The sequence below is a fragment of the Juglans microcarpa x Juglans regia genome, chromosome 1D (assembly GCF_004785595.1).
Source record: "Juglans microcarpa x Juglans regia isolate MS1-56 chromosome 1D, Jm3101_v1.0, whole genome shotgun sequence".
Classification (NCBI taxonomy): Eukaryota; Viridiplantae; Streptophyta; class Magnoliopsida; order Fagales; family Juglandaceae; genus Juglans; species Juglans microcarpa x Juglans regia.
Window position 1 is genome coordinate 41,618,572 of NC_054594.1, and position 27,723 is coordinate 41,646,294.

Consider the following 27,723-nt stretch of genomic DNA (forward strand, 5'->3'; position numbering starts at 1 on the left):
TAAAGTTAAAAAATTGAATAAAATATTATTAAAATATATTTTTTTAATATTATTTTTATTTTAAAATTTTAAAAAATTTGATTTTTTTTTTATTTTAGATAAAAATTAAAAAAAATTATAATAATAAAAGGAACTGAATTAAGAAAGAGTTATAAAATGCTAAAGAGGAGCGGCCTCTTTCATAAATTATTCTTTTAAAAACCAAAAAAGTCGTCTTCTTCATCTTCTACAGTTCTACTACTATCCGTTACGGTATTTCTTACTTTTTCTTCTCAAACAATTTCAAATTTCAAACTCTCTACCATTAATTCTTAAGGCGGAGCTCTTTCTCCCTAAACCCACAACCCAAACCTCTCTCTCTCTCTCTCGTCTTGCAGGAGATCAAATTCTTACTTCCCCCAAACATTTCTGGGAAACACTTTGTTGCTATCTAACGCACATCCGTTCTGTTTTCTCAAATGGGTGCCTCAGTAAAATGGATAAAATCACTAATCGCTTCAAAGAAGCCCAACACAACCACCAACTACGTGAGCCGAAACATCTCCAACCACACCTCGCACTTTTTTGTTTCTGCTTCTCATGTTTCCTTTGTTTTCATTGTTTCCCTTAATGTTGTTTTCGTTGTTTTGTTTCTTTAGGAAAAGGCCGGGGATAAGACCAAGAAGAAATGGAGGCTATGGAGGAGTTCGTCAGAGGGCATGAAGAGAGGCCACGCGGTGGCATCCCAGGCGTCCGATTCTTCCTCTCATTCTTTCAGCGCTGCAATTGCTACTCTGGTGAGAGCTCCGCCCAAAGATTTCATGGTGATCAGGCGAGAACGGGCTGCCATTCAGATCCAAACCGTGTTTCGGGGATTCTTGGTAAATGCCTGCTATTTTCTTGTCTTGAAGATTCTTTAGCTTACTCAGACCACGTAAAGAAAAAAACAAAACATAAACAAAAAACAAAATAGAGTCTGTGGTTTCATATATATTTACTTGGTTCTTGGTTCTCGAAAGCAACGTTTAAAGTTGTAGATCGTAAATTTAAGGTCTTTATGGTTTTATTTGTTTGAATCTTAGTTAAGTAATTAGTATCTGAGGCTCTGAGCTCAAAAGCCTCAGAAACACAAAATTTCAGAACCAGCTTTTCGTACTCTTATATCATACATTGAACTCTGTCTCCGGTAAATTGGTCTCTTTTTTTCTATTTTCATTACTCTTAGCTACTGATGTAGTTCCTAAAGCTAAAGATTTCGAACGCTGATGTTTTTTAAGCCACTTTGATTTTTAGTTTTGTGTTGTTCATGGATAAACTTGAGCTGAAACAGCCTCAAAAACCTCCAAATTATATCACAGATGGATAATTCCTTCAACTTAGTTTTCTATGAGATATATCCTTAAGCCAAATATTGTAAAGTTCAATACTCTTTCACAAGTTTTCAAAACTCTGTTCGTTAAAGACAAGTTTTATGTCTCCTATCTATAACTTGGGTAAAGATCCAGATTTCAGTAAAACAATACATGAATATGGAAAATGCTCTCGTGTGTCTGTCAGCGAGAGAACATGCCTTTATTTATATTTGTCCATAAAACAGAGTGTACAAGTATGGAAACAATCTGTCCTAGAGTAATAAATTCACAACGGCTAATTTACATCAGAGTAATATATCAGAGTAATATATTGAGGCATTACACAAGGAAAGCTTCCTAACTGGTATTGCAGATCCCGTAAGACTTGATGCAAATTGATTCAGTCAACATTAGTGCAGATTGCGCAGAGTATGGTGCAGATTGATTTAGTCTTTGCTGTCAACATGATTCTCGGCTATTTCCTTTACACTGTCAACATGATTCTCGGCTATTTCCTTTACACTGTCAACGTGATTCTCGGCTATTTCCTTTACATTCAGGGACTACGGCATCTAAGTTTATGTGCTTATCTATAGAATTGAGCTCATGTAACTTAAGAATTCAAAATCAATTCATCTTACCTGGCAAGAACTTTGAATTACATTGTCGGGAAGTGGAATTGAGTTAATCGTACTAGAAGTTCTCTGTAGTTTTTAATAAGGTTGAGTTTTTTTGATCCACATCATTTTTTTAACTAAGTACTAAGTAGTAATACTCTTAGCAATGCACAGGGTCAACGTGTTCTTTCTTGAAGTGTTTTTTCTTTTTCTTTTGTTTGCTTTGTTACTCTTTAGGAAAATTGTAGACTTTCACCGGTCGGTGATGAAAGCTAATAGAGATAAAACAATTTGAGTTTGTTTTAAAATTATCTGTTGCACCTGAAACAATGTGATCATCTTCAAACATAGGTAAAATGATAATGTTTTTGCTAATGGAGTTAGGTATTTATTTCACTCTTCAAAACAAAAGAAGAGGACATCCATATCTGAGTTACTCTATCCTCAATTTCCTCTGTAGTCTAGGCAGCCAAGCGTAGACTCAGATTATTAGTCCATCAGCAAGTATCAACCCTGTGGGAAGTTTCACTTTGGAAACTGCCTCGGCAATTTTTTTTTGCGAGCCGGGGTGTCTTCGCCAATGTTTTCTTCCTTTTCTTGTTTTTGTTTTTGCCATATTCCTTAAAAAGAATGCAGTGACGTGCTCTAATATTCATCTTTTATGCTTATGAATTACTGTTTATGCATTTCTATTCAGTGTTCTTAATGACATGTTGCAGGCAAGACAAGCTTTGAGGGCATTGAAAGCAGTGGTGAGGCTTCAAGCTATATTCCGTGGTCGGCAAGTTCGGAAACAAGCTGCTGTTACACTGAGTTGCATGCAAGCTCTTGTTCGAGTTCAAGCTCGTATAAGGGCACAGTGTGTGAGGGTGTCCCCAGAAGGGCTAGCTGTGCCCCTTGCTGATCCTGTGAAGCAAGCAGAGGTATTAATGTCAAAACATCTTCACATCTCAACATTTTATGTATTCCCAAGGGTGGGTCTGAAGGGCCTTGCCTTGGTGAGATTCCATGTCATCAAATAAATAATGAAAATACCATTTAATGTATATGCAATGCTAACTCTGTCATCAATGTTGTTTTTTCTGATAATTCTCAGCAAGGATGGTGTGCTAGTCCAGGAACCATTGATGAAGTTAGAGCAAAGCTGCAAATGAGGCAAGAAGGTGCTGTGAAGAGGGGGAGAGCAATTGCATACGCGCGCTCTCAACAGGTATGAAATTGAGAGGACCCAATAGACAGTTTTTCCTTTAGTAAGATAGTCAGCGGACTGGATATATGGCCTAGTTAAAGCTGCCTGAATATATGCAGATAAGTTGGGATTTACACTTCATTTGTTTCAGTATGTTGAACAGATTATCTTTAGTATGTTGAATTTCTTGTTTTCAGCAATCAAGATTGACTGCAACTCCAAATTCAATAAGCAGCAAACCAGTGACTTCTCTCAAGCATCATAGACTTGATAAGAACAACTCGGGATGGTGCTGGATAGAAAGCTGGATGGCAGCCAAACCCTGGGAAAGCAGATTGATGGAAGAAAATCATACTGACCCCCCAGAAAAGACTCCATTGTCTAGGAAAAGCCAAGATCAACTTCTCAATTTTCATTCCTATTCTCCAGATCATGATTCAGTGAAAGCCATAAGGTACAATGGCACAACCCGGATTTCAGCTAAACCACTTGCAGCTGGTCAAATTAGTTCCTCATCTTCTGCCCCAAGTTCTGAATCTCTTTATGATGAGAGCTGTGCATCAACTTCATCTGCGTCTGCATCTCCAACTCTAGCATCTAGTAACACTCTCGTGATGGAAACGCTTGAAGAAAGGAATATCCACGCACCTAGCTACATGTATCTCACAGAGTCAACTAAAGCTAAGCAGAGAGCTTACAAATATCTTTCTCACAGCATGCAGAGGCATTTTATGGAGGATTTTATGTTCCATAGTAAACCAATGGTAGTTTCTAATGGAGATACAAGGAGCAGTGCGGGTTCTAATTGTTCAGTTAATTTGAGCAGAGATGTGTACCCTACTTCAATGCAAAATAATCCATTAGGTACACATGGGCGGGTAAGATATCAGCAATACTAATTAAGACTTGTTGTCATAGGGACTAAGAGAGGCTTAGCCAAACTTCAATGTCCAAGCTCCTTGAGTTCAACAGCTTGTTGCGCCATATGATTCTGAAGCTAGCTGTTCAAGTACTAAGAGACACATCAATGGACCAGATTTACCCAACAATCTAAAGGGGAACTGGTTTGTATATGAACACCGGAAGTAGATCAGATACTATGAGCAACTGTGTTCATAGAATTGAAGCACGCCCCTATAGTATTTTCGAATTTTTCTCCGTAAAGATTGAATGACATTGTCTTGTCTAGGACTTCACATACAAGGTTTGTTTGTTTGTTTGTTGTATGTAAAATGTGGCGTGTATATAAATGATGCTAGCTAATTGAGATGTATGCATTCGAATGAACAAATAGAAATTTCAGGGGAAATAGCACTTGTATGGATGTTGCTACTTAGAGTATGGATATTAGAGTGACTGCGTTCGTGGAATTTGTCATGGCTATGAATCTTCAGAATATAGTCTCTGTTAGCTGGTTTTAATGAATATTAAAGAGTGCTGCAGTCTTGAGCTTGAAGTTGTTCTAGATTTATTATGGTTACTCTGGCCTTTGTTTTGGAAAATGCTGCTTCAAATGGGCTTTCCCCCCTACATCCATGCTTGAGTTGGGCTTCGAGGCTCAAGTTGTACGTTTATTAAAAGATACCGATAAACAGGAAAACCAAACCAAGAAGATTATGGCAAGAGACATTGGATTCTCGCTTTTGAATTATAGTAATATCCATTGCTCACACTCTTATATTCAAACGAAAACAAGATATATTCAAGGACGAGGAAGTAGTTGGTGGTAAGAAATGGCACAAATATCAAAGAAGTATTGGGTTATGATATTTAATCCAAGTATTTCCCAGATATTATTATATGACAGCAAACAGATCAATTAGTAATTACAATAGAGGTTTGATTTTTCCCCCAATTTCAGAACATGATCACCCAGAAATCAACAAAGTAAACAAATCTCGATCCATATGGAATAAGTAGACTGACTAATGTTGTTCTTTCTAACAATTAGCAATTAATTAAACCTCTATCTGGCCGTGGCTGTAAGTTTTTCTAGCTAGCTAGCTAGCTAACTCTACCATAATATTAATATGTATGGTATTTAATTGGCAATTAGGACGACGTACGGATGAATGAATAACATATATAATATTCCCAGTACCCCACAAAAAGATATACTCTTATCGACCAGTCTCCCGCTATCAATGGAATAAATTAACTTTGAGTTCTTGCTCTGGAATTTGCTCCGAAACTCGGTTGAAATTTGAAAAAAGAGATGTTAACGCTCAAATTTTGATGCAGATATGATGATTGTGTGTGAAGTTATTTCAGGAGCAGTACTTCAATGTTTGAGATTAGAATCAAACCTTTTCAATCATGCAAGGAGCGCAAGGATCAATGTTTTGTGAAACATTCTTAACCCCACTTAAGAAACAAAATTGAGTGGCGTCCAATAACAACTAACAAGGGTTCCTCAAATAGACTGGAATTTGAGATGGGGTTGGAGGAGATGATATGCAGCATCTTAAAGGGTCCCAGCAGCATTCATTAACTATAGCTGAAAGGACCACTTATGTCAACATCATCGTCCTTTACTATTGTGCGAATCACTTAATCATTCCATCTTTAAGAAACCAGAAGAGAAAATCGACCAGAAAATAATAACACTTGGGAAAATATGTATCTTCAAATGTAGACAACAGTAAAGTGAACTGGTGTTTCATTTGTCGGTTTCAAAAATGAGAGACACATGCAGATACATACACACATGATAAACCCACACAGTGATAGACGTTTGAGACGATCGATCATGCAGATTAATATTTGCAGATCAGTTAAAGTTTGACTTTTTATCTACGCGGCAAGATAGATATATGCCCCACGTACGTACTCGTGATAGGACATCATGATGATCAAAGACTACTCAAGCAGCCTTACACGTGGGGTGGCGGGAGGAGTATTGTATATTGCAGCACCAACAAAGGCAAGAGATCAGGATGTATGCCACCAAAAGCAGTAAAAATAAAATAAAATAAAAATAATAAAAATTGTTGGATGTGAATGTTGATGGGGGATCCTCATGAAGTGAATGAAAGAAAAAGGAAAACGGGATGATGCTTTCTTCAACTTAGAGTAAATATGTAAACTTTCTTTCATTGGGGGGTTGCCATGAAGATAAGGAAGGCAGTGTGGGGTCCTATTTCCAGGATGATATATGCCTATTTCCTTCATGTATATTGCTTTTTTATTTCTTAATTTGTGGGTCACACATGAATTTAATTAATTAGTACTTTTGTTTGCGCGTGGCTTTATTTGAGTAAATAAGTTTCATGTTTTTCTACTTTTTCTTCGTTCCCATTATTTGAATTTGGACCAATATTTGAATTTGTTCTCTTAATATATATAAATATCAATTGATCACTGTGAATTATAATGATCGATTCATGCATGAATAACTCAATTATTTGTTTATTTTGATGATCTCCTATTTAGTTGTGTCATTCAATTAAAAGATCAGGTTTTATTGTAGTGCTTGGTCAACTTGAAAAGAGAATTAACATGCAGTCCATTTTTTTTTTTTTCCTCGCTGATGTGAATGACATGCACTGATCATCATATACAAGCTTTGCGAGTTAGGTAGAAGAATCTTGTTACTTTTCATGTGCAAGCTAGCACTCTTACCCAAAACAATTTTTTTTTTTTTTTTAAAAAAAAAAAAGTTCCTGTAAGCATATATGCAGTACAGATCATCTTATATGTAACTTAGTTATAAGCATTAATCCTCGAGTCATTATACAATTATAAATAAACCTGGCCTTTAAAATAGTACTTAAAGTTTGAAGATCATGAGTTTAAGTGTGACCACGAGGCGTATCATGTCTAAATTTATTCAAAAATTTTATGTACAGTCATTTTTATGTATTTTTTGAGTACTCTACTAATGTGATTAGTTGTGTCACTTCTTTTTAATATAAAATAAGTGATTTGACCAATCACATCAATAAAATGCATAAAAAATATGTAAAAATAAATAAAAATTACATCAATTTTATTTACCAAGGAAGAACAAAGCAGCTGAGGGTAGAGGAAACAAAATTCAAAAAGAAAGAGAGAAAGAAAGGGACCCTTGAAAAATTCATGACTGAAAATGACTCATACCAAAATCAATCGTCTTCGAGAAAAGACAAATATATAAAATAACATGGCTATTCTATAATGTACTTATTTTGATTCCACATTAATGAGTTGGGTCGGGAGGGGTGAAAAAGAAAACAAAAATCGCATGCATCTTTTCATGTCCTTTGATCGCTCAACAAATAAAGCAAAAGAGACACTGGTGCCATTAATTGTTGCATGTGCAACAATAAATCAGGAATCTTGTTTGGTTCTATTTCTTCCATCATAAGCATTCCAAACTCTTACTTTTTCTTTCAGAAGCAACAAATAAGATGAAGTCATAGATTCTTGGCTGCAGCCCTGTTCCATCTTCCACCACAAGATCAAATTAAAGCAGCATTGCTTTAATTAGCTACATCATGCTTATTTCAATTTGAAACTGATTTTGCTAGCTGGAGACTATAATTCTATGATCTATCAATCACAACTCTCTCTCTCTCTCTCTCTCTCTCATGATTCCAGTTTGGAACATTAATTAATGATACGGCCTGTCCTGCGATTGATCACATGAAAAAAAAATGATATTTATAATTTTAGAATATATATATATATAAATCTTGTCTATTTGTTTTTGGAAAAAATGATAAATTTGAAACTCACTCACAGAAAAATATTATATTTTAGTAATGAATCCCATTTTTTTTTAAAAAAAAAAATTACGTAAAAATTACATGTTCTAAAAAGTATTTAAAATTATATTTGATATTACTCGTCGATGAGATATATGATCTCATAAAGTGAATGTAATAGTGATCATCTTATCAAGTCTGGCTAATGGCTAGCTAGGATCGATCAACTTCAGCTAGATAGCAATAGTTATAAGATCTATAGATCCGTCGTCGATGAAGCTTTCGAATTTATTAATTAATTAGCATATAATTATAAGATGCATGCAGCTAGGTAGCTAGCTAGCATGCATGATTGCAGAAAAGAATCCTACTTTTGATTATCGTAAATATTCACCAACCACAAGATCGATCGAGCGAGCAGCCAATCAACTCGGAGATTAGACAAAAAACAAAATTAATTAGAGTGCTAAGTTCAAGGGGAACCTTCAACAGAATGTGAAGGCATACTTTTTCGGGATTCTTTTCATCGTTTTAAATTATTATACGTAGGTCCATGCATAAACAGAATAGCAGCTTTGCTCTAAATTTCTAAATATTCTCCCCCCCTGTCCCCTCATTGATTACTACCTTTTGATTGACTGCTTTAATTTATAAAAGTCTATATATATAATATAATATATAAAATGCTGTGGCCAAACATGTTTAAAATGCCCTTAATTAGCTAGTAATTAATTAATTAATTAATTAGGGATTGTGATTATCATGATTAATTAAAATCTCTTTTAGAAAATTATAATACTTTGAAAACAGTACAAATGATTCTTTAATTGACCCAATTAGACCCACAAATTCTTGATTGCTATCAACGTACAGTACTGTGTCAAAGAAAACAAAAAAAAAAAAAAAAGAGACTTTCATGATCAATTACAATTACAAATTCTTAATTGTAATTGATCGATCATAGACTTTCATGATCTTGAATCCTTGATCATCATGTATTGACTCATTCGTACTCATGAACTATATATAAAACTAGCGTGCTTTTTAATTAAGAAGCCATATAAAATAAAGATTAAAAAAATAAAAATAAAAATTAAGGTTCCAATATGCAGATATTTGTGGTTAAAAACGACGGTCGTCCATTTGTAGTAGCTAGGTTTTAAGATATATAGCTGTCGTCGCGATAGCTTGCTAATTCAATTGTTGACAAATATAATAAGCCGTTGGTTGGTTTCGACCTCTCCACATGAGGTGACTAGCTAGCTAAAGGCTTGGCTTGTGTTATGTACTAGATCGAGTGTACATGCTGATAACATAAACAATGAATAATTAATGCATGTTGTCCTTTCTACACCGTTTTGATTCTCTCTGCCCTTTGTCAGGTAACTTTATCTATTTGTCTCATAAATAAAAGGATGTCTCGAATAAAGTTTTGATATTCATGATGTTCACATTAATCCCTTTATAATAAAATAATACAAACCTTTATTTCTTCCTGTAATTATTATTTATGATACCTTTAGAAGAAAAAAAAAAAATTATTAACATCGTCTCCTCAAGTTCTTACTCAAATTTAAAGTGTACCCTATAATATAAAGTGTACCCTACAATATAATTCTTTTGGATTTAGGAGATGCTTGAAAATTTTATCAAATCCCATGGTACATTTTCCATGAAAACTCTTACAAGTTCATATAATTGGCTAATAAGTAAATTCTTTATGATCCATCTCTTTTCTTCTTATTTTCATAAAGGGTGATTTTTAAGGAAAAAAAAAAACTTACTTAATCATTAAGTAAAAAAAAAAAAAAAATTTTAAAAAATCCAACAAGAGCTACCAACGGGAAGAGCAACAACGTTTTCCTTTCATAAATTACCTTAAGTGCAAGTAGGCTAGTTTTACATTAAATAATTCAAAGTTGGTCTTCTCAATAATCATTACGATCGAGCGAGTAAAAAAGATGGTTCCTCCACCATTGAACAAAACCTTTACACTCTATTAAAAAAAAAAAAAAAAAAAATTGGGGGTTAGATGGTAGTAGTACTAGTAGTACTACAATCACATGACCATAATATATCATTGTCACTTTCATGATCTCTATTATCAATATTCTTCTTGCATGTTGTCAGGATCACTACTACAGTCTACTAACAATTATTTGCTTCCAAAGTAATCAAGTAGTTGTAGATCAGTACGTATCAAAAATATAAACGACAGTACTTAAATGTTGCTTGGTAGAGATGTCTCCTTTTTCCCATATAAAATATAGCTAGCCTAGCTCTATTATATATATATATATATATATATATATATATATGCATGTATGTAATTATATAGACTTAAAAGAATATATTCATTTCCTCCACAATCATGATCATCGATCATGTCATCCTAGCTAGTTTTTTGGCATCTTCTCCAACATCCTCGTGATCATCATGCATCAAGACATCCGGACTTAGGAAACTTAGAATAATACCCAAATGAGCATTATTATGATATCATTGACTATTAAATTGATATGTAGATTAAAATAATAATTATGATAAAGTGGTAATCTTTATTAATTGTTTTAAACCTAAGTTAATTTGTTTCTTCATAATTTAGAACATGAGATTAGGGCTACAACCCGACCAAACCGGTTTGTGTTTAGGAGCGACCCGACCCAATTAACCTAGTGCACAGTCGAGCTAAACCGTCCTGACCCGAGTTTGATGAGTGAAAGAAATCATTTATTCTCAAGAAAGCGAGATTGAGATGTGGGCGTCGATTTAGCCATGGAGAAAGAGAATGCTGAACTACAGCACTTGACGTAGGATCGTTTTGGCACTAGCAATGTGGCTTTCGTCGTTGATTACTCATTCAGAGAAGCTGGCCTTTGTGTAGCATAGGACGATTGGACAGGACAAAGAACTCTCTCTCTCTCTCTCTCTCTCTCTCTCTCTTAAACCCAGAGAAAATTAGAAATGGATGCCGAGTATCATGCTTGCTTGATTTCCAACATTTCATGGCCAAAAGAACTCGTTTTCTTGTCGTTACACATCCAACTGGCGATCCATTCTTTCTCTAGAAGAATGTGGCGCCGACACAACTCCAGATTGAGGCCATCATGGTTGGTACTTAGGGTTTCCCTCATGGGCTGGTTGGGTTTAGTCACGATTCCATGACTAGTATTGTCTCTCCCACAATAGCCTCCACAGCCAGTTTAGCTGTTGCACTCTCTTAGTCAGTTCAGATGGAGAGTTCTGGATGGATGGGATCATATGATGGTGGAAATAGTACTAGATGGCCAAGGCAATGGGGCTTTCATCATCATCGATTGATTACTCATTCAAAGCTCCCCACGGTTGATGTAAGCATGCTCTGCTTTTCTTCTTCAATCTACTGCAAGGTTTTAACGATAGAGAGAAATGGGGAGGGATGGAAGCTAGGGTTTGAGAGTAGTCAGTTTCAGCGGATTCGACCTGCAAGTTATTCAAACCGCTTTTACGGGTCGGGTCGGGTCGGGTCGGGTCGGGTCGGGTCGGGTCAAATCGAATCGAATCTCACGGACGGATCGGATCGCATAGTTTTCTGCACAGGCCTACATGAGATCACCTCGATTGGTTTAATTCCTTATCTTTAATTAATTTGATTTTTTAAAAAAGAAAAATATATTAAGGAATTCAAATATACAAGTATGATCAGGATCTTCATCTTCACCATCTAGATAGTAGCATATTATATATAAATGCTTGATTAGCGGGCGAGCGGTGCCCACCGACAGCATAGCTAGCATGCATGCAGCTGTTGGCTTCTTTTTTAAGATTCTATAGCTAGCAGACAAGGAATTAATTTCAGTCAATGGCAATATATATAAATATATATTTATATATTTTTTTAACTTTATTTTTCAAAACAATGCAATAAGGAATGAATTATATGTAATTTCCGTCAACAACATTACCAAATTCCATTTTTTTCTTCTCTAGAAACATTATTAATATTGTTTAGTGCACCGACGTAGGATTAATGTCATCCTCGTCGTGACGGCCAGACGTTGCAACTAATTAACGTCTGATCTTTTAAAGATGTAATCAAATTAATTAATTGCATGTCTCTCCACCACCAAATCATGTATATATATTTTTTTCCTGTTAACTGTTTATATATATATTAACAAGCTGTTCGAAATAGTTCTAACTAAGGAGGAAGGCCAGGAGAGAGAGAGAGAGAAGCATGCATGCATGCATGCATAAACAGATAAACTTTCCTAAAATCTTTTCTCAAGCTTTTTGCATATCATAGCTCCGATCGAATCAAATGGTCAAATTGACGTCAGTTAATGATGAGTATAAGCAAGGGTAAGATGATAATAATTACATATAGGAAGAAAGTAAAGAAGAGGACAGGTAATTACATATAGGAAGAAAGTAAAGAAGAGGACAGGTTAATTGGGATTAGTTTCATATTAATTATATTCATTTGTAATTAGTTTTTATTAAAAGGGAAGATGCTAAAAGTGGAAGATTAGGTTCTACCTTCTCCGACAGCTATTATTGACTAACATTTAGGGACTGCCGCCATGCACTTGTCCTGTTGTATGTAGAAGTTCATGTACGTGTAACTAATTATATATTGGTCATGAAACAGTACTAGGCCTTAATTTTAATATATATATATATATATTAACACATTAAATCGTCAAATAAACATGCATGGCAAAGATCAGATACGATTAATATTAAACTGTTAATTTATTTATTTCCTTTCGAAATTAGAGAAGATCATAAATATCTTTTTACGCATGGATCGATCGAGTAGCTCAACAATATCTTAATTATTCATGAGGAGAATCCGATCCATAGAAACAAAAACAAATATATATTGTAAAAATATAAACTAAATAATAAAATCTACATCTTTCTATCAATTTAAACTTTTAAAATAAATGATGATTTGACATGTAAATGAGAATGTTAAGATATAAAATAAATAATAAAATTTATATCTTCTCATCAGTTTAAATTTTTAAGACAAGTATAGATAGACAATTTATCCAAAAAAAAATATACAATATATTATATATACTAAGTAATTGACATTGCGGAGTTGAATGCCAGTTGTCAAATCGATCGACGTATCAACGACCTTAACCTAAAAAAAAAAAACTGATTTAGTTTAATGACACCGATTTAATTTACAAGTAAACGACAAGGGTTTGATGATCAATTTCTTCCTGTTTAATTTGTTTCCCCTTAAATTAGTACTTTGATGTAATCATTGATCCCTATGATTAGCTAGGTTACCTAATTAGCATGCACAAAATTTATATAATTACTTTCATGATCATCCTATAATATTATATATATATATATATATATATATATAAACGTAGTAGTACTCCAAGATCATGTATAGGCTGATGATCAATGAAGGTGAGGCGTCCTGATCTCGATAACATTTTCATGATTCAAAAACTCATGTTTGTTTGATCGAGAATCTCAGATATGTCCAAATTAGTGGCCGTACCCTTCAAATTACACATCTGGACCCACTTCACTGCATGTACGTGTAACACGGGTCCTAGCTAGCTCAAAGCCTGTACTCCGATGGTCCGACGTTGCTGCTCAGGAAACGAAGAAAGGATCGATATATATATATATATGTATGTCCATTATAAGCAGTACAGCTCTTAAAGGAACACTGCAAGTTTTTAGCACTTTGCTACAAATTAACCCTAACTGGGCCACAATGGTACCGCTCCACCATTAAATTCACAGCCTGATCAGTGTACTCCCGTCATCTCCATACTACCCATTTCTCTGTTCTCTCTCAAATAAAAAGAATAAAAATAAAAAAAGTCTCCTGGCTAGCTAGGGCTAGAGCTAGATCAGCGAGATGCCTTTCTCTGTTTTCCTTTTTCTCTCTATATTTCATGATCTAGTTTTTATTAAATACTGATTCCCCCGTTCGTTATTGATCTGCTATTGGCACACCAATATCGATCACTGCTTTGCGAGAAGAGAGAGAGAGAGAGAGGATGGGACATCACTCATGCTGCAACAAGCAGAAGGTGAAAAGAGGGCTATGGTCACCGGAAGAAGATGAGAAACTCATCAATTACATTTCGACCTATGGCCATGGTTGCTGGAGTTCTGTCCCCAAACATGCCGGTAGAAATCTCACCTGCTGCTGATATCTCTCCCTCTCTCTAAAATGATCATCATTTCAGTTAATACGTACGCTAGATTGCAGGTTAAATATTTTCTTTGTTTTTTTTCCATTTTTTCTCGTTTGGATTTGCGATGCAGGTCTGCAAAGATGTGGGAAGAGCTGCAGATTAAGATGGATAAATTATCTCAGACCAGACTTAAAACGAGGGAGCTTCTCTCCTGAAGAAGCAGCACTCATAATCGAACTCCATAGCATTCTAGGAAATAGGTACGCTTCATCTTCTTCGATCCTCATCTCCTTTTCTTCTTTTCGTCAATATCCTAAGCATAGATATTGCGGTTATATATAACGCTTTTCGGTATATATGCAAGAGTGACAATTTTTTATTTCGGACAGGTGGGCTCAGATAGCCAAGCACCTACCAGGAAGAACAGACAATGAGGTTAAGAATTTCTGGAATTCAAGCATAAAGAAGAAGCTCATCTCTCAAGAGCTCGCTCCTGCTGTAGCCAACTTTCCTGCTGATATCTGCTATCATGGAAACTCTGAAGAAGGTTTCTTCTCTTTAAATGCAAACCCTAACTGGATCCTCAGCTCTCAACAAGACCAGCTATACCTTCCCAATCCAAACCCAGCGTTACAAGTCTTTGATCATGGTGATCTTAAATTAGAGAACACCGAATTCGGTGCCAACTTGGTTCATTTTCCTCCCGGCCTGGTGCCTCCACCATCCATTTCTGCTTCTAATGACCCCATGATATGGTCATTAGACTATCAATCCCAACAGCTTGACCTCAGTCAAGAGCATCAAAGTTTCAGCATAGGATCAGCAACCAGCAGACATTATCTTGGCGAAAAAGTAATTATCGATCCAAGTATTATCACAGCACCGCATTATGAGAATTCATTAGTAGTGCCTCCGATGCCAAAACTTTGTGAGATCATTGATGGGAATGTTTGTAGCGTTCCATATTCATCTGCTTCGCAAGATCACGCTCTTGAACCGCTTGCTATCCCATGTTTTCCATCTTGTTCCAACTATCCGCATGATCCACACGTAGTACCCAACAATCAAATGGAGTATATGATCGATGTCATCATGCCATCATCATCTTCTTCATCGCTATCTTCCTTCTCCCCATTGTCAAGTGGCCAACTGTCACAAGCCCTAAGTTTCGTTCAAGCTGCTGGGACCCAGCTTAGATAGACATGGTACTTTATTGGAGTAATTGAGTACGGTGCATGCATGTATTGATCATTGGCATATATTTAATTGATATATAGAATGCATTGTATTTATTGAGAAAACCTAAATGTTTCTAGGTCAAGGTGAGTATTAATGCTGGTGAAGTTCCATTCACATGTGCATATGAGTATTTTTCTAGTCTGGAGTACTTCTACTACTGAACTATATATATTTGTATATCACTCAAAATTTCTATTTCTACTTTATATATATAGCAGCACCTGTTTTCATGTTCATCTTACGACTTCAATGGGTCTCTCTCTCTCTCTCTCTCTCTCTCTCTAGATCTTTCGATTCTGATCTCCCTCTCCATAAAGAGTAGCGGGTGAGGACATGATCAATAGAAGACAAATTCACAGACTCCATAGTCAACGTGTTGGAATTTTTACGCCATAAAGCCCCTAGAAAAGTGATACAGTCACAGATCGATGAGCTAGCGTAGTACTTGTGGCGGCTAACATGATTGTACGGATCATTACATAAAGCACGCGGAAAAAGAATCATTTGATCAAGGATGAAGGGTTACAGACAAAACTGTCTAATTATCAATTCTCATCAGTCATCAGATGGGCTTCATGTCTTTAAAACTATATTGGTTTCCCATGATATCCGGCTAGCGAGCAGCTTGCTCATGTGAATGTTGAGGGATTAACTGTATCCAATTACGTGTAATGATCGACAATATATTATTATAATGACATTAATATATAGTTCAATTCGTAACAAAATAAATAAATAAACTAATCCTTTTAAGAATTTGGTATATGGACGTTAAGTATATAATATATATTATATATATAAGGGTCTATTGCAAAACTTAATTTATTTTGGTCGAAAATAAATTTAAATTCTATAATATTGCAACTTAATTGATCAGCAAATCTAAATTCTAGCCAGCTTTGACTTGTTGAAAAACTATTATATATGGATGGATCAAAGTGGTGGGCTGCTTCAATTGATGTAGGTCATGTTTGGTTGCATCAAATTAAGGGATTGATATGATCCCAGCAGCTCGCTCGCTTGATCGATCGTCAGATCATTATAGAATTAATGTGGTCATGATGATCAGCTTTTTAATTAATTGACCCTCCATGCATGCACCTTTGTTACGCTGTAAGTCATCTAATTTGTAATCTATTGCGTGCATAGGGGGAGAGAGAGAGAGAGAGAGAATTTTGAAGTGCAATTATATAATATATTACATCATGATGATATCTATTAATTATTAATTAATGGCAGTACTACTTCTCCTTATATGCATGAATTAATTATGGCGTTTAGTTAGTTCTGCATGCTTTACGAGGAGCAGCAGCTAGGTCGCGCGTCAAATTAATAACTTTGTGAATCTACTCATGATCGATCAGATCAATTAATTAGTTCCACAACTTTATAAAATAATCACGTTTTGCATGCTATTTATTTATTTTTTGTTATTTTTTTCATGCAGTAAGCTGTACTATCAAAAAAACAACAACATTAACACTACCATATTCTAATTAGTTTGCAGTTTTTAGGAGTATGTATTGTGAAGTACTACTGTCTACGTACCCATGATCTGTTTTACCAGCTTCACCCCTAGAATATTGCTCGCCTCGTTTGTTTTTGTAGATAACATAAAATGATCGAGTTGAGATAAAATTAAATAATATATTTTTATTTTGACATTTAAAAAAATTAAATTATTTATTTTATTTTGTATAGAAATTTAAGATGGGATAAAATATTTTGTAGAAGCCTAATTTATAAATAGTAAGATTCCAGTCTTATGAAAATTAGTACTTATCACCTTGGCGATCCAAATATAAATTTTACGGCATGACCAGGACATCGTACGTACTACATCAACGTAATCTACGTACCTTCTCTTCTACGTACTTAGACGCACCAATATTAATTCCATTGTTTGGGGAACTCTTCTCCTTTTTTCCAACGAAAGAAAATTGTGAAATTATTAATAGAACTCCACTTTGAATAATATATATATATATGCTATCATCCCCATTATACATTCGTTTTGCTAATATTAATTTGTAACTGAGCATTTTCCTAATTAATTAATTGAATGAGTTAAATTAATATCTTCTAATTAATTACCCTATAAACAGTAAAATAAATTTTGATCAAATCACATGGTTTTCCTAATTCCCATTACTTTTCTTTTAAAATTAGATATACAAAATAATTAAAGAAAAAGATAATGCCCATTTCAGTCCCAGCTCCAGACGCCACGCATGCACATGTACAGTTACACATTGCAGACATCTTCGCCGTATTTTTTTTTTTTTTTTTTTTATCGATTAATCCGTACAGACAAAACCTGGCTTTACAAGCAACGCAAGTGAGAGCCAGACAAATTAAGGTTTCCTTTCCTTTTACTTTCACCTTTCCCGTGAACACAATCTGGGAAGCATCGCGGCACCTTCCAATCAAGCGCCCTTCGTTTAAAGTTACATCGGAGAGAGACATGCATGCATTCCTTCATCACGCTCTTGTGACAGCAAGACATCAAACCAAAATCACAAATTACAACAAAATTGAAATTTACATGCAAACAAACTACAAACTTTCGCATGACTAATTAATCTTGAGTGACAAAAAAAACAAAAAAAAAAAAAAAAACAAGGAACACATCAGAGTTCGAATCGTACTCAATGGACTTGATCTAGACCCTTCTTTCAGGTGCGCTGATCCACCACAAAATTAAGGCAAAGATTCTTTCCAATTTGCAGACTTGCAGTCTTACCAAAATATAGGACATGCTGCCAAAGGCTTGTGGCCTGATTGGCATAAACCCACAACTTCCAAAATGTTGGAGGTCTTGCATTCGAAATCCCCCCTCCCCAAATGTATAAAAAAAAAATATAGGCCAAGCTTTAGCCTTTATTTTACTCAGAAGAGACAAAAACGCTAAGCCGTAATTCTTGCCCGGCCCTTTGCTATTCTTCGAGCAATGACTCTCCTCCCACCCTTGGTTGCCTTGCTGTTCATACAAAACAAAAAAAAAGTTCCTTAGCCAACATGGAAATCCTATATGGTTTCTGTTCACAATTCTCTAAGGTAAGTAAAACACATGCCAGAAGCCAGACATGACTTAACCACAAAAAGATCACAATTCCAAACAGATTGGGCCCCGTTTGGATTGAGAAACAATCTCAACTCATCTCATCTCATCTTATCGTTACAATTTTCTCAAATTCTCAAAAAAAATATAATAAACAATTTAACTTTTTCAAATCTCGAAACAATAATAATATTAAAAAATAATATTCTAACAATATTTTATTCAACTTTCATCTCAACTAAACTCATCTTAACTCATTATTCAAACAGCACCAGAGTATAAATGAACATTAAGCTCTTGAATCAGCTGATGTAACAGTATGTAACAGAAAGCTCAATGACTTTCCAAGAAGTCCAACTATGTCCAACCGTGAATCAAACTTGGTCCACAGAATTTTCCAGTTTAAAGCTAGCTAGCACATTGTCATTTGTAACTCGAAAACATATGTATGAGTTATTCTGTTTTCTTTTTTTTTTTTTTTTTCTATTTTACACACACACACAAAGGAAGTAGAGCAGAGCAGAACAACATACCGAGCAAAGAACCCATGATTCCTCTTACGCCGGATGAGGCTAGGTTGGAAAGTCCTTTTGGGAAATAAAAGCATTGGCTCATTTGAAGAAGAAACATCTCCTGCAGAAATAAATAACTGCCAGTTATGCAGAAATCAGAAATAAAGGATGAAAATGAGGTCAATCACTAAAATTTTGAGCCAACACTGGAAAGTCCAGCCAAAGTGTTACTGGGATATGCCTTTACATAACAGATTCCATATTGCTAGAAGATATTATATCTACACGTGTTTCATCACCTCATCAGTCATGCCGTTTGCAAATTTACCCATAATATCAGCCCCCTACTGCAGTTTGATGTCTAAAAATAGTATCACCTCAACATGTGTAAAGCCTATGTGGCACCACGATTCAAATTCCGAAGCGAACCTAAATTCTCTCTCATAAAAAAAGTATACTCATTAGCTATCTGGATACACCATCAGCATGCCCATATCATTTAGAAACGCAAAAGATCTTATCGGGTTTATCTTGTTGAGAAAATACTTAATTCTGAGAGAAGATACCAGAAGCAAATGTCTGAATTACCTTAAAGGACTATCAAGTATCAACCGTTCCAAGTGTATACAAACTCTCAAGTCTACAAGCAAAATATCATGCAACAAGTAGAAGAGACCAACAGCTGTCCCCGTTTGAGTTTATTCTTGCCTGTACAGATTATGCAATCCTAGAGAGCATTTGGCAGAAGTTGGGCAAAGTCTCCTTCAACCCGCTAGTGCAAAGACTCATATAAAAGCACCAGGAGCAGCAGAAACTTAGATGCATTTGCAAATTCCAAAAAATTTCTCCTCAATCAAACGTAATGGCAGTTGAGGCTAAAGCAACTACCGTCTTCCATTTTCATTTCAGTGAGGAAAGATTGAACGATACTAAACTTCCATGCAAATTGGATTGCCTAACGCAGTTAGTTACAAAAAAAAAAAAAGTTGAGTAACCAAACAAGCTAATTATTCTCCAATCAAGTGGAATTTAGTGCTTATTCCTACCATACAAGAATGCCTATTATCTACTGGTAGAAGCTTCGCCAGAAGCAAGCAAGACGAGGTCTCCAATCAAGATTCTGCATGAGAATATATCCAATGCTATAGACAAGCTCGTTGAATATACAAATCCAAGTTATAGACAAGCTCGTTGAATATACAAATTCACCACTGATCAGTTTTTCGAATCATCAGTACCCACTAATGCCTTTCTCATTTGGTTATCTATTTGAATATTTTCAAAGCAACCAAACAGAGCATTAACAAAATCTAGTTCATCCTTGAATTTTCTCCGAAACCGAACATACACGTGCGTACTTACAAATTCAGAGAGAGAGAGAGAGAGAGAGAGTACCATCCGGCAAGAAGAACCGAAGCGAAGGGAGGCCACAGGGGTAAAGGAATCCTTCAGAGGTGATTTTTTGCAGAAATTCAGCATGGTTTTGCTGTGGCAAATGGAGGGAGGTCTGGAACTTGGAGAGTGATGGGAATAGCTTTGGACTGATATCGAGGCCTTCAGATACGATTCGGAGATTCATATTTGGGTTCTGGTGAACAAAGGGGTTGGACGATAACCGATTCAGAAGAGAAGCTCCGGTACGGACCACCATTTCTGTTTCGAAGAAGAAACGGTAATGGTTCTTCTGCTAAACCCTACAGAGAAAGACCCAAAAAGGGATGGGGATAGGGGTGGAATTTTAAATATTGAGCTGTGAGCGGTAGTGAGCTTCAGGGTCGTGTTTGGTTGCATGGGCTTCAAAATAGTTTAAATATACGTATAAATGATTAAGACCCTTCTTTTTTTTTAGACAATTAATTCATCCATCAAACAATTAACACATCTCCGCCTTAATAATATTAAAATATAATATTTTATTTAATTTTAACTCATCTCATCTAACTTACTATCTAAATAACGAGAACACAACACATTGCACAACAATATTATAAAATGAAGGTATTTTTATAAAATAATATTACTTTTATATGATGTTTTACAAAAATATCTCTCATTCAAAACATAATTATATAAAGTGTTATAAAAAAACATTGTGTAAAATGAAGGTATTTTTGTAAAATAATATTACTTTTACTTGATATTTTATAAAAAATATCCATCATTTAAAACATAATTGTGTAAAATGTTATAAAAAAAAATATTATGTTTCCTTATTGAAATTCAAAACAACTACAGATCCTTCCATCCGTTTCATACCACCGACCGATTTGTCTGTAACGGGAAGATTTTGCTTGATAAGAGAAGCATCTTTAAGGGGAAAATTAAACTGAAAAGGAATAAGAAAAACAAGCTCAAAATGCTTGCTTTCTGAAAATAAATCACTTTCTGGCAAAAACCCCAGTCAGTCAACGTGTATATTAATTTGATAGAGATTAGCAGAAAGAAAGAAAGAAACTAACCGTCCATTACAAGAAGCTAATCCAAAATTTTGCTACAGGAAAAATTACTGTCCCACCCAAAAAGGAAGAATAGAATTAAAAAAGGCAATAAACTGGCATTTCTAAAACATGCCAAAAGGAAGCATTTGCTCCACAACAGAAATAAGGGATTATAGAACTTAAATGGAGAAGAAGAGTAGTAGGTCAAAAAATAGCGATAAAAAAGGAAGCACAAATTGGAATTAATTGTTCACTTAATAATGACTAAGACTATCAGAAAGAACAGCAGACCCATACAAATTTAATAACACCAGAATTCCAAAATGTACACTAAAATCATGCTGGGTTGGTTGGTTGGGGAAGAAGCTTTTATTGCTCTCCATGAAGTGCAGCTGAGATCCAATCTAAGGCAGCTGTTTGAATGTCCATCTCAATGTGTGGAGAAAGGGGAAGAGGAGTTACTGCAATCTGTCCCAGCAAGGGGGAGACAAGAATCAGCAGCCAAGGAAACTAAAAATAATAATATAAAAAAAGACAGGCAGAAAAGTATCTAATTTTCTAGAGACATGAGCATGCAAAATGCTACCTAAACTAACACTGGGACCCTTCCAAAAAAAATTAAATTGATCCATTATACAGTAGCAAAAGATCATTTACAGCTTTCAACCGGATCTGGCAGTGGACTTTATCAGTGCGTCACATAATTGGGAGATTAAGCTCTCTAACTCATTCTATAATTACCCAAAAAAGTCCTGTAGTATTTCCTCACTGACACTGGGACCCATAATATTAAGTATGAGCCATAAAATCAAATATGAAAACAGCAACATTCAACCAATAATGATGGCATGCAGTCTGGCACTAAGCACAAGCATCATTACTTTTACCTTCACATTCTACGTAACACATAACTAGGATTTTCTATGATGGCCTTACCGAGATTTTTTCTTCCATCCCTTTCCAGTACAATCTCAATCATACAGGCAAGTGGAATCCACTCTTTCATTGGGACCCATTTGGACTTTATTACAGTTATTTGAACAGAAAGAGTAATGGAAGGAAAAAAAAAAAAAATTAGGGGTGGAACTTGTAAGGAGCTGACCACATCCAAATGATACTTGTGAAAATCTGGATTCGGTCATTTAATTTCTAAATGATCAAACGACACTAACAAGAAAAAGGTCCTAAAAATCCATATTATCTACTTACAAATCCACTTTCAAGAGCTCTGAAATCCAGATCCTCATCATTCTCTTCCTGATCCTGATCCTGATCCAGGAACTGCAAATAGAAGAATGTCCATGCCTTAGTCCATCACTTCATGAAACAACTAAATACTTTCATATGGAAGGGGTTTTCTTTTTGGGCATTTGGATCCCCTATTGCTGTACGAGTAACTGTCTCGGGCAGCATTAAATGCCCAATAAATGCTATGGGACCCACTTTATAGGTTTATCCCTCTCACTCTAGACCTTGGAGTTCGGTCAAGAACCCTGGAGGATCTCTATCCTTTTTTTTTTGGAGGAGGTGGGGTTTAATACCTGTAACCGGAAAAACTTCTTCACCCGGTTGAAATCAGATTTGCCTGCAACACCAACTGATTCAATCTCCACAACATTCTTTTTTTGTGTGGTCAAACGGCGAGCTGCACCCTGAATAGCACAAAAGAATAGAATCCAAGAATGAGCACTGAAAAATGCAGTATAATCCTTTCATTATTTTTATCATTTTTTAACAAGTAACTTCTTTAGAATTCCTACTTTGAAAAATAAATAAATAAATCAAGATTCTCAGTAAGAGCTACTGACTGCGGCAGATGCATCTCGGCCAAGCTGTGCAAGCTGAATACCAAGGCTTTGTTGATTGGACATGAAATGTCCAGCAGGATACCGGTTAGCTGAAACAGCTTGCCAGTTAGGAGTGGATCTCCACATACTTTGCCTGGCCAATTTGAAGCCCTGTCAAGAAAAATATTTCACACGTTTGTGAGGGAAAGTATATTGAATAATAAATCTTAAAACGAGTTAATATCCTAAAAGCAATGATTTATGCGAACACCACTTGGAAGTGTACAAAACACAAGCATCATAGCTCAGTTGAAAAAGTCAATCGAGGGTTTGTGCCTGTGACCAAAATTGTTGCCTCAAGCGTGAAGACATTTTTCTTTCAAAATTTTGACCCAATGAAGAAAACAGGGCTATACTAAAGTGCAATAACCATAGAACTCGAGTGAAAAACTGAAAATAATGTTATTAGTTATTATAGTTATCATGCATAAGTTTTCTGGCCAATCCTTCAAATTTTTGACAGCAAAAACTCTAAGAATAGAGGCTGGGTAACATTTTATGGTGCGCAACTGGGGTAAAGAATAGTTATATAAAATAATAAAGTATCCACATGTCTCACATCAACCAAGAATAACATGGTTCTATAAGTAAGACTCAAAACATTACCCCGATTACATTGCTACTGAAAATCGTCTGAGGCTATTTGTACATGCTTAACAGCAGATGCAAATTTCCAGATGAAGATTTCCAATGTACTGTTTTATAGCAGTATAATTTTTCAACTGCCCAATTACCTAGTACAAACTCTTTTTTCTTCTAAGAAACAATAAAGGCAATTTTTGAAGTTCAAGTTACCTTAATTTTTGAGATCACTCCACTACTATTCAGTATTTTATCATTACTTTTCACCTACTTTTCACAACTTTTTACTATTATTCACTACTATTCAATATTTTATCATTACTTTTTTACCATTTTTTCACTACTATTCACAAATCATCTGAGATCACCTTACTATCCAAATGTCGCCTAACTCACATAACACAACCAAGAACAAATCATTGGCTACCAAAAACAAGCATTTTGAAAAGATTTAAACTAGCTAGGTTTCTTACTCATTGAATCTGAGAGTCTGGAACTAAATGCATCCTTTTTTTTTATTCTCCTCAAAAGTTTTTTATACAAAATCTTGAAAAATAAATAAATACCGCATCTAATAATCACTATCAAACTCTTTTCATACCCTTACACCACATAGAACATCGCTTTCACTTCTAAAAACCCCTTCAATTAAGCACAGATTAACTTGCCAATGAAAGGAAATTTTCCTCATAAGGGTTTCAAAATACACCGTAAATACATCTATAAAATAAAAATAATGTATCTAAAAGAACTTTCAATTAGCAACATATATCCTTAACATAAAAGTTCCAAACCTTTTTTGTCAGAGGAGAAGTGGGAATCTCTATATTCAAAGAGCAGCTTTTGGGAAAAAGTCCTTTCTCAATATCCCTGATAGCTGCATTTATTAAAGGTAAACAAACAGCAACTGCATCCTTAAAATCAGTCTCTTTACTTTCATCCTTCTTCCTGCAATATATTAACACCAAAGGATTACTGATCGACATTTAAAAAATAAAAAAGCAGAGCTTCAATTCGTATATAAAAGAAATGTGAAGTCACCAGTTCAGTGATATTGACAATGATGGCACGCCACATAACATTGCCTCTCTAGCTCCGGCAACAACACCTGAGTAAAACCTGATTGAAATCTCAATTATTAAGTACCACGGGTCTTCAAATAAGGGCTAAAAATCATGACGAAAGAACTAAGAACATACATATTTAGCTTATATAACTCACGCAAAAGTAGTCAAACATAAATTTCGTATATTTACATGATTCTAAAGTTTACCCTGTTTGGTTAAAATAGGATAAAATTCAAATATAAATCATGCATGCACTAACAACTTTCATGTGATGACTACTTACAAAAAAGCAAAAACTCACATTTGATGACCACAGCTTGATCCCCGATTAATTCCACTGATCACCTGAAAATCAGATCATTTATGAGTCTTCTAAACACCAGAATCTATATATAGTCACATTTATGACATCGTGTAGATGCTAACCAGAAGAGGCTTTGACCAAGAAAATAATGCCCCCGACAATGCTAATGAGACACAGTCCACGGGAGTCCCTGATTGAAAGAATCATGATCGAGCGTATTACCATCAGTACAAGCAACGATACCACAAGACCCAGATCAAAGTTACATAATCTATCAGGCATGCATTGATAACTACAAATCGCCGAAGTTTTCCATCCATACAATGACTCTGGCTCATAGTTAAGATTGAATATCATAGAACACACATTATGATTGCCCAATTTCATAGGCATAAATAAAATCCAACACGCAAGAAATGATAAATTCATAAAACCCACGAATTATTTTAATAGTTACAGATCCAATTACATTGATTAAGAAAACCTGGGACATAGAGAAGATGAGATTTTTTGATAAGTGACAAAGAGAACAATGCATGAGAATATAATAAACTCGTACCTGAAACTTCAAAAGCCGTCGCACCATCAATCTCAGCGGAACTCACAGCAACAGTCTCTTGGAGAGTCACGGAATGACCCGACACTGATTTGTCCCTAATGGAACCGATAGTAAATTAAAAAAAAATGAACAGATAGTAAATAAACCAATAATCACAGAGAGGCGGAATTCTGATATGATTAACCTAATGGAAATAAACAATAAAAATAAATCGGCAAAATCGCAGACCAGATGATAAGATAAAGGGAAATAAACAATAAAATGCACAAAAAAAATACAAAAACAAAAGAGAGAACCAGAAATTGAAAAAAGAGAACCCACACTTGCGGGGCGCAGACATGGACATTGTACAACCCTTCACGGACCAGAGCTTCGACGAGGTAAACAAGGCCAGGGGACTCAATCCCGTCGCCATTAGTGACCAGCACAATGGGCTTGGAACTGTCTATGGCCTCCTCGTCCTCCACGGCATCAGAAACCGTGGTGGAAGAAGAGGGTTGGGTGGATTCTGCGTTGGCTTTGACTTGATCGTTTGCTTTGTCGGATTCATTGTTCTTCTTGCTAAGAACTTCCTGAAGATTGGAGACGAGGCCCGGAGGCAAGAAGTTGTTCTTGACGGTAGTGGAAGTCATATCATATACTGGTATGTTGAGGAAAAATAGAGTGGGAGTGTGCACCTGCTAATTTTGGGTCAAGAAGGATCAGAATAAAAAACCCTAGAGGGAGAGATGTAGAGGAAGAAAAGGAGAGGAGGGGGCCGGGGGGCAATAAAGCGCTGAGAGGAGAATGAAAGGGATAGAGAAGATGGACCGGTTCAAACGGCGTTATTTTGAAAGAGACAGAGACAGAGAGAGACAGCGAAAGAAAGGGCGATTACTTGTGTGGTTGGTGTAACTTGCTATCAAGACATTGGGGAAGAAGCAACAGTACGCTGTTGCGTTTGAAAAAACGCGTTTTTTCTGCAGTCTCGTTTAGAGTAAATAATGTACGAGAAATACTCGTTTGGTCTTAAAATTCATTTCAATCAATTTCAATCAATTATTATAATTTTTTTTAAATTTTAATATAAAATATAATAAATAATTTAATTTTTTTTATTTTTAATAATAATAATATTAAAAAATAATATTTTATCATCCCATCTCAATTCAACTTCAATTCAATTCAACATACAAACATAACCTTATAGTCGTGTGTAGTAATTTTTAAAAAAAAATCATAAATAAAAAATTCACATGAAAAAAATTAATTTATTAATAATAATTTTTACTCTTTTTCAAAGTGATTGTCCGGTATTTACACACTCTACAATTGTATATAACATTACTCATAATATCATGTCGTCAATCAAAAGTAATATACAAATGTTAATTAATTTTATGAATAATATCGTTTTTCGGTTTATTTTTTTAATTAAAAATTCTTTCCATCATTCTATTTGATTTTAAGAAATGATATTTACAATCGTAAAATGTGAAATATAGAGTAATTTTTTTTTTTTTTAAAAAAAGGGTAAATATAGTATCCACATAATAAAAAACTAATTTTTTAATTATAGATCTCATTTTTTTCAAAAATATCATACAGTACTTGTACACTGTACGATTGTATCTAACATTACTTTTTTATATTTATTCATCTCATTATCTTATTTGATATTAGATAATTGAATAATAAGTAACAAATGATAAATAATTTTACAATAATTTAATAGAATATAATGAAAAGATGATAGCAAAAAAAAATATGGTGTATAGATTTATCTTTTTTAATTGTAAGCTTATTGACAATGTTTTATTTATAACAATACATGGTGTATGTATAATTGGGTAATGAGGCATTGAGATGTATACAAGTCAAAAAATAAAAGGGATGTGAATCTGTACTGTTTTTGGAGGGAGACATGCAAGAAAGCTATTCCCCAAAATCTTGCCACTTTTAAAGGAAAGAATGCATGAGAGAGAGGACAAGCACAGCGTATTGAATCACGAGTGGAATCGTGGATAAGGATGGTTGAAATTACACTTCGGTGGATTATTAACTAGTTAAAGGACGTGTGCTGTGAATTAACGTTGACAACTATATAAGTTCAAAAAAAAAAAAAAAAATCCATTATTTTTCAACAGCATTT

At 34.9% G+C, this 27,723-nt stretch overlaps 4 protein-coding genes across 4 annotated transcripts; 2 read left to right on the forward strand and 2 right to left on the reverse strand.

Annotated features, from left to right (window-relative positions):
• The first annotated feature begins 238 nt into the window (after window positions 1-238).
• LOC121259725 (protein IQ-DOMAIN 1-like) lies at window positions 239-4,593 on the forward strand. The gene is made up of 5 exons (XM_041161450.1): window positions 239-527; window positions 639-860; window positions 2,668-2,871; window positions 3,045-3,158; window positions 3,335-4,593. The coding sequence occupies exons 1-5, from the start codon at window positions 459-461 to the stop codon at window positions 4,034-4,036; spliced, it is 1,311 nt and encodes a 436-aa protein (XP_041017384.1). The 5' UTR covers window positions 239-458; the 3' UTR covers window positions 4,037-4,593.
• Window positions 4,594-13,501: 8,908 nt separating this feature from the next.
• On the forward strand, window positions 13,502-15,454 carry LOC121260244 (MYB-like transcription factor EOBII). The gene is made up of 3 exons (XM_041162077.1): window positions 13,502-13,975; window positions 14,114-14,243; window positions 14,373-15,454. The coding sequence occupies exons 1-3, from the start codon at window positions 13,843-13,845 to the stop codon at window positions 15,181-15,183; spliced, it is 1,074 nt and encodes a 357-aa protein (XP_041018011.1). The 5' UTR covers window positions 13,502-13,842; the 3' UTR covers window positions 15,184-15,454.
• A 2,110-nt stretch (window positions 15,455-17,564) lies between these two features.
• Window positions 17,565-20,695, reverse strand: LOC121261643. The gene is made up of 3 exons (XM_041164114.1): window positions 20,191-20,695; window positions 18,817-18,916; window positions 17,565-18,202 (listed from the first exon to the last, which is right to left on the reverse strand). The coding sequence occupies exons 1-3, from the start codon at window positions 20,444-20,446 to the stop codon at window positions 18,130-18,132; spliced, it is 429 nt and encodes a 142-aa protein (XP_041020048.1). The 5' UTR covers window positions 20,447-20,695; the 3' UTR covers window positions 17,565-18,129.
• Window positions 20,696-21,453: 758 nt separating this feature from the next.
• On the reverse strand, window positions 21,454-26,484 carry LOC121259951 (5'-nucleotidase SurE-like). The gene is made up of 10 exons (XM_041161788.1): window positions 25,914-26,484; window positions 25,593-25,687; window positions 25,156-25,223; window positions 25,031-25,074; window positions 24,704-24,781; window positions 24,457-24,610; window positions 23,042-23,191; window positions 22,775-22,885; window positions 22,443-22,514; window positions 21,454-21,701 (listed from the first exon to the last, which is right to left on the reverse strand). Exons 1-10 carry the CDS (start codon window positions 26,222-26,224, stop codon window positions 21,603-21,605), a joined length of 1,182 nt encoding a protein of 393 aa, XP_041017722.1. The 5' UTR covers window positions 26,225-26,484; the 3' UTR covers window positions 21,454-21,602.
• Between the last annotated feature and the right edge of the window lie 1,239 nt (window positions 26,485-27,723).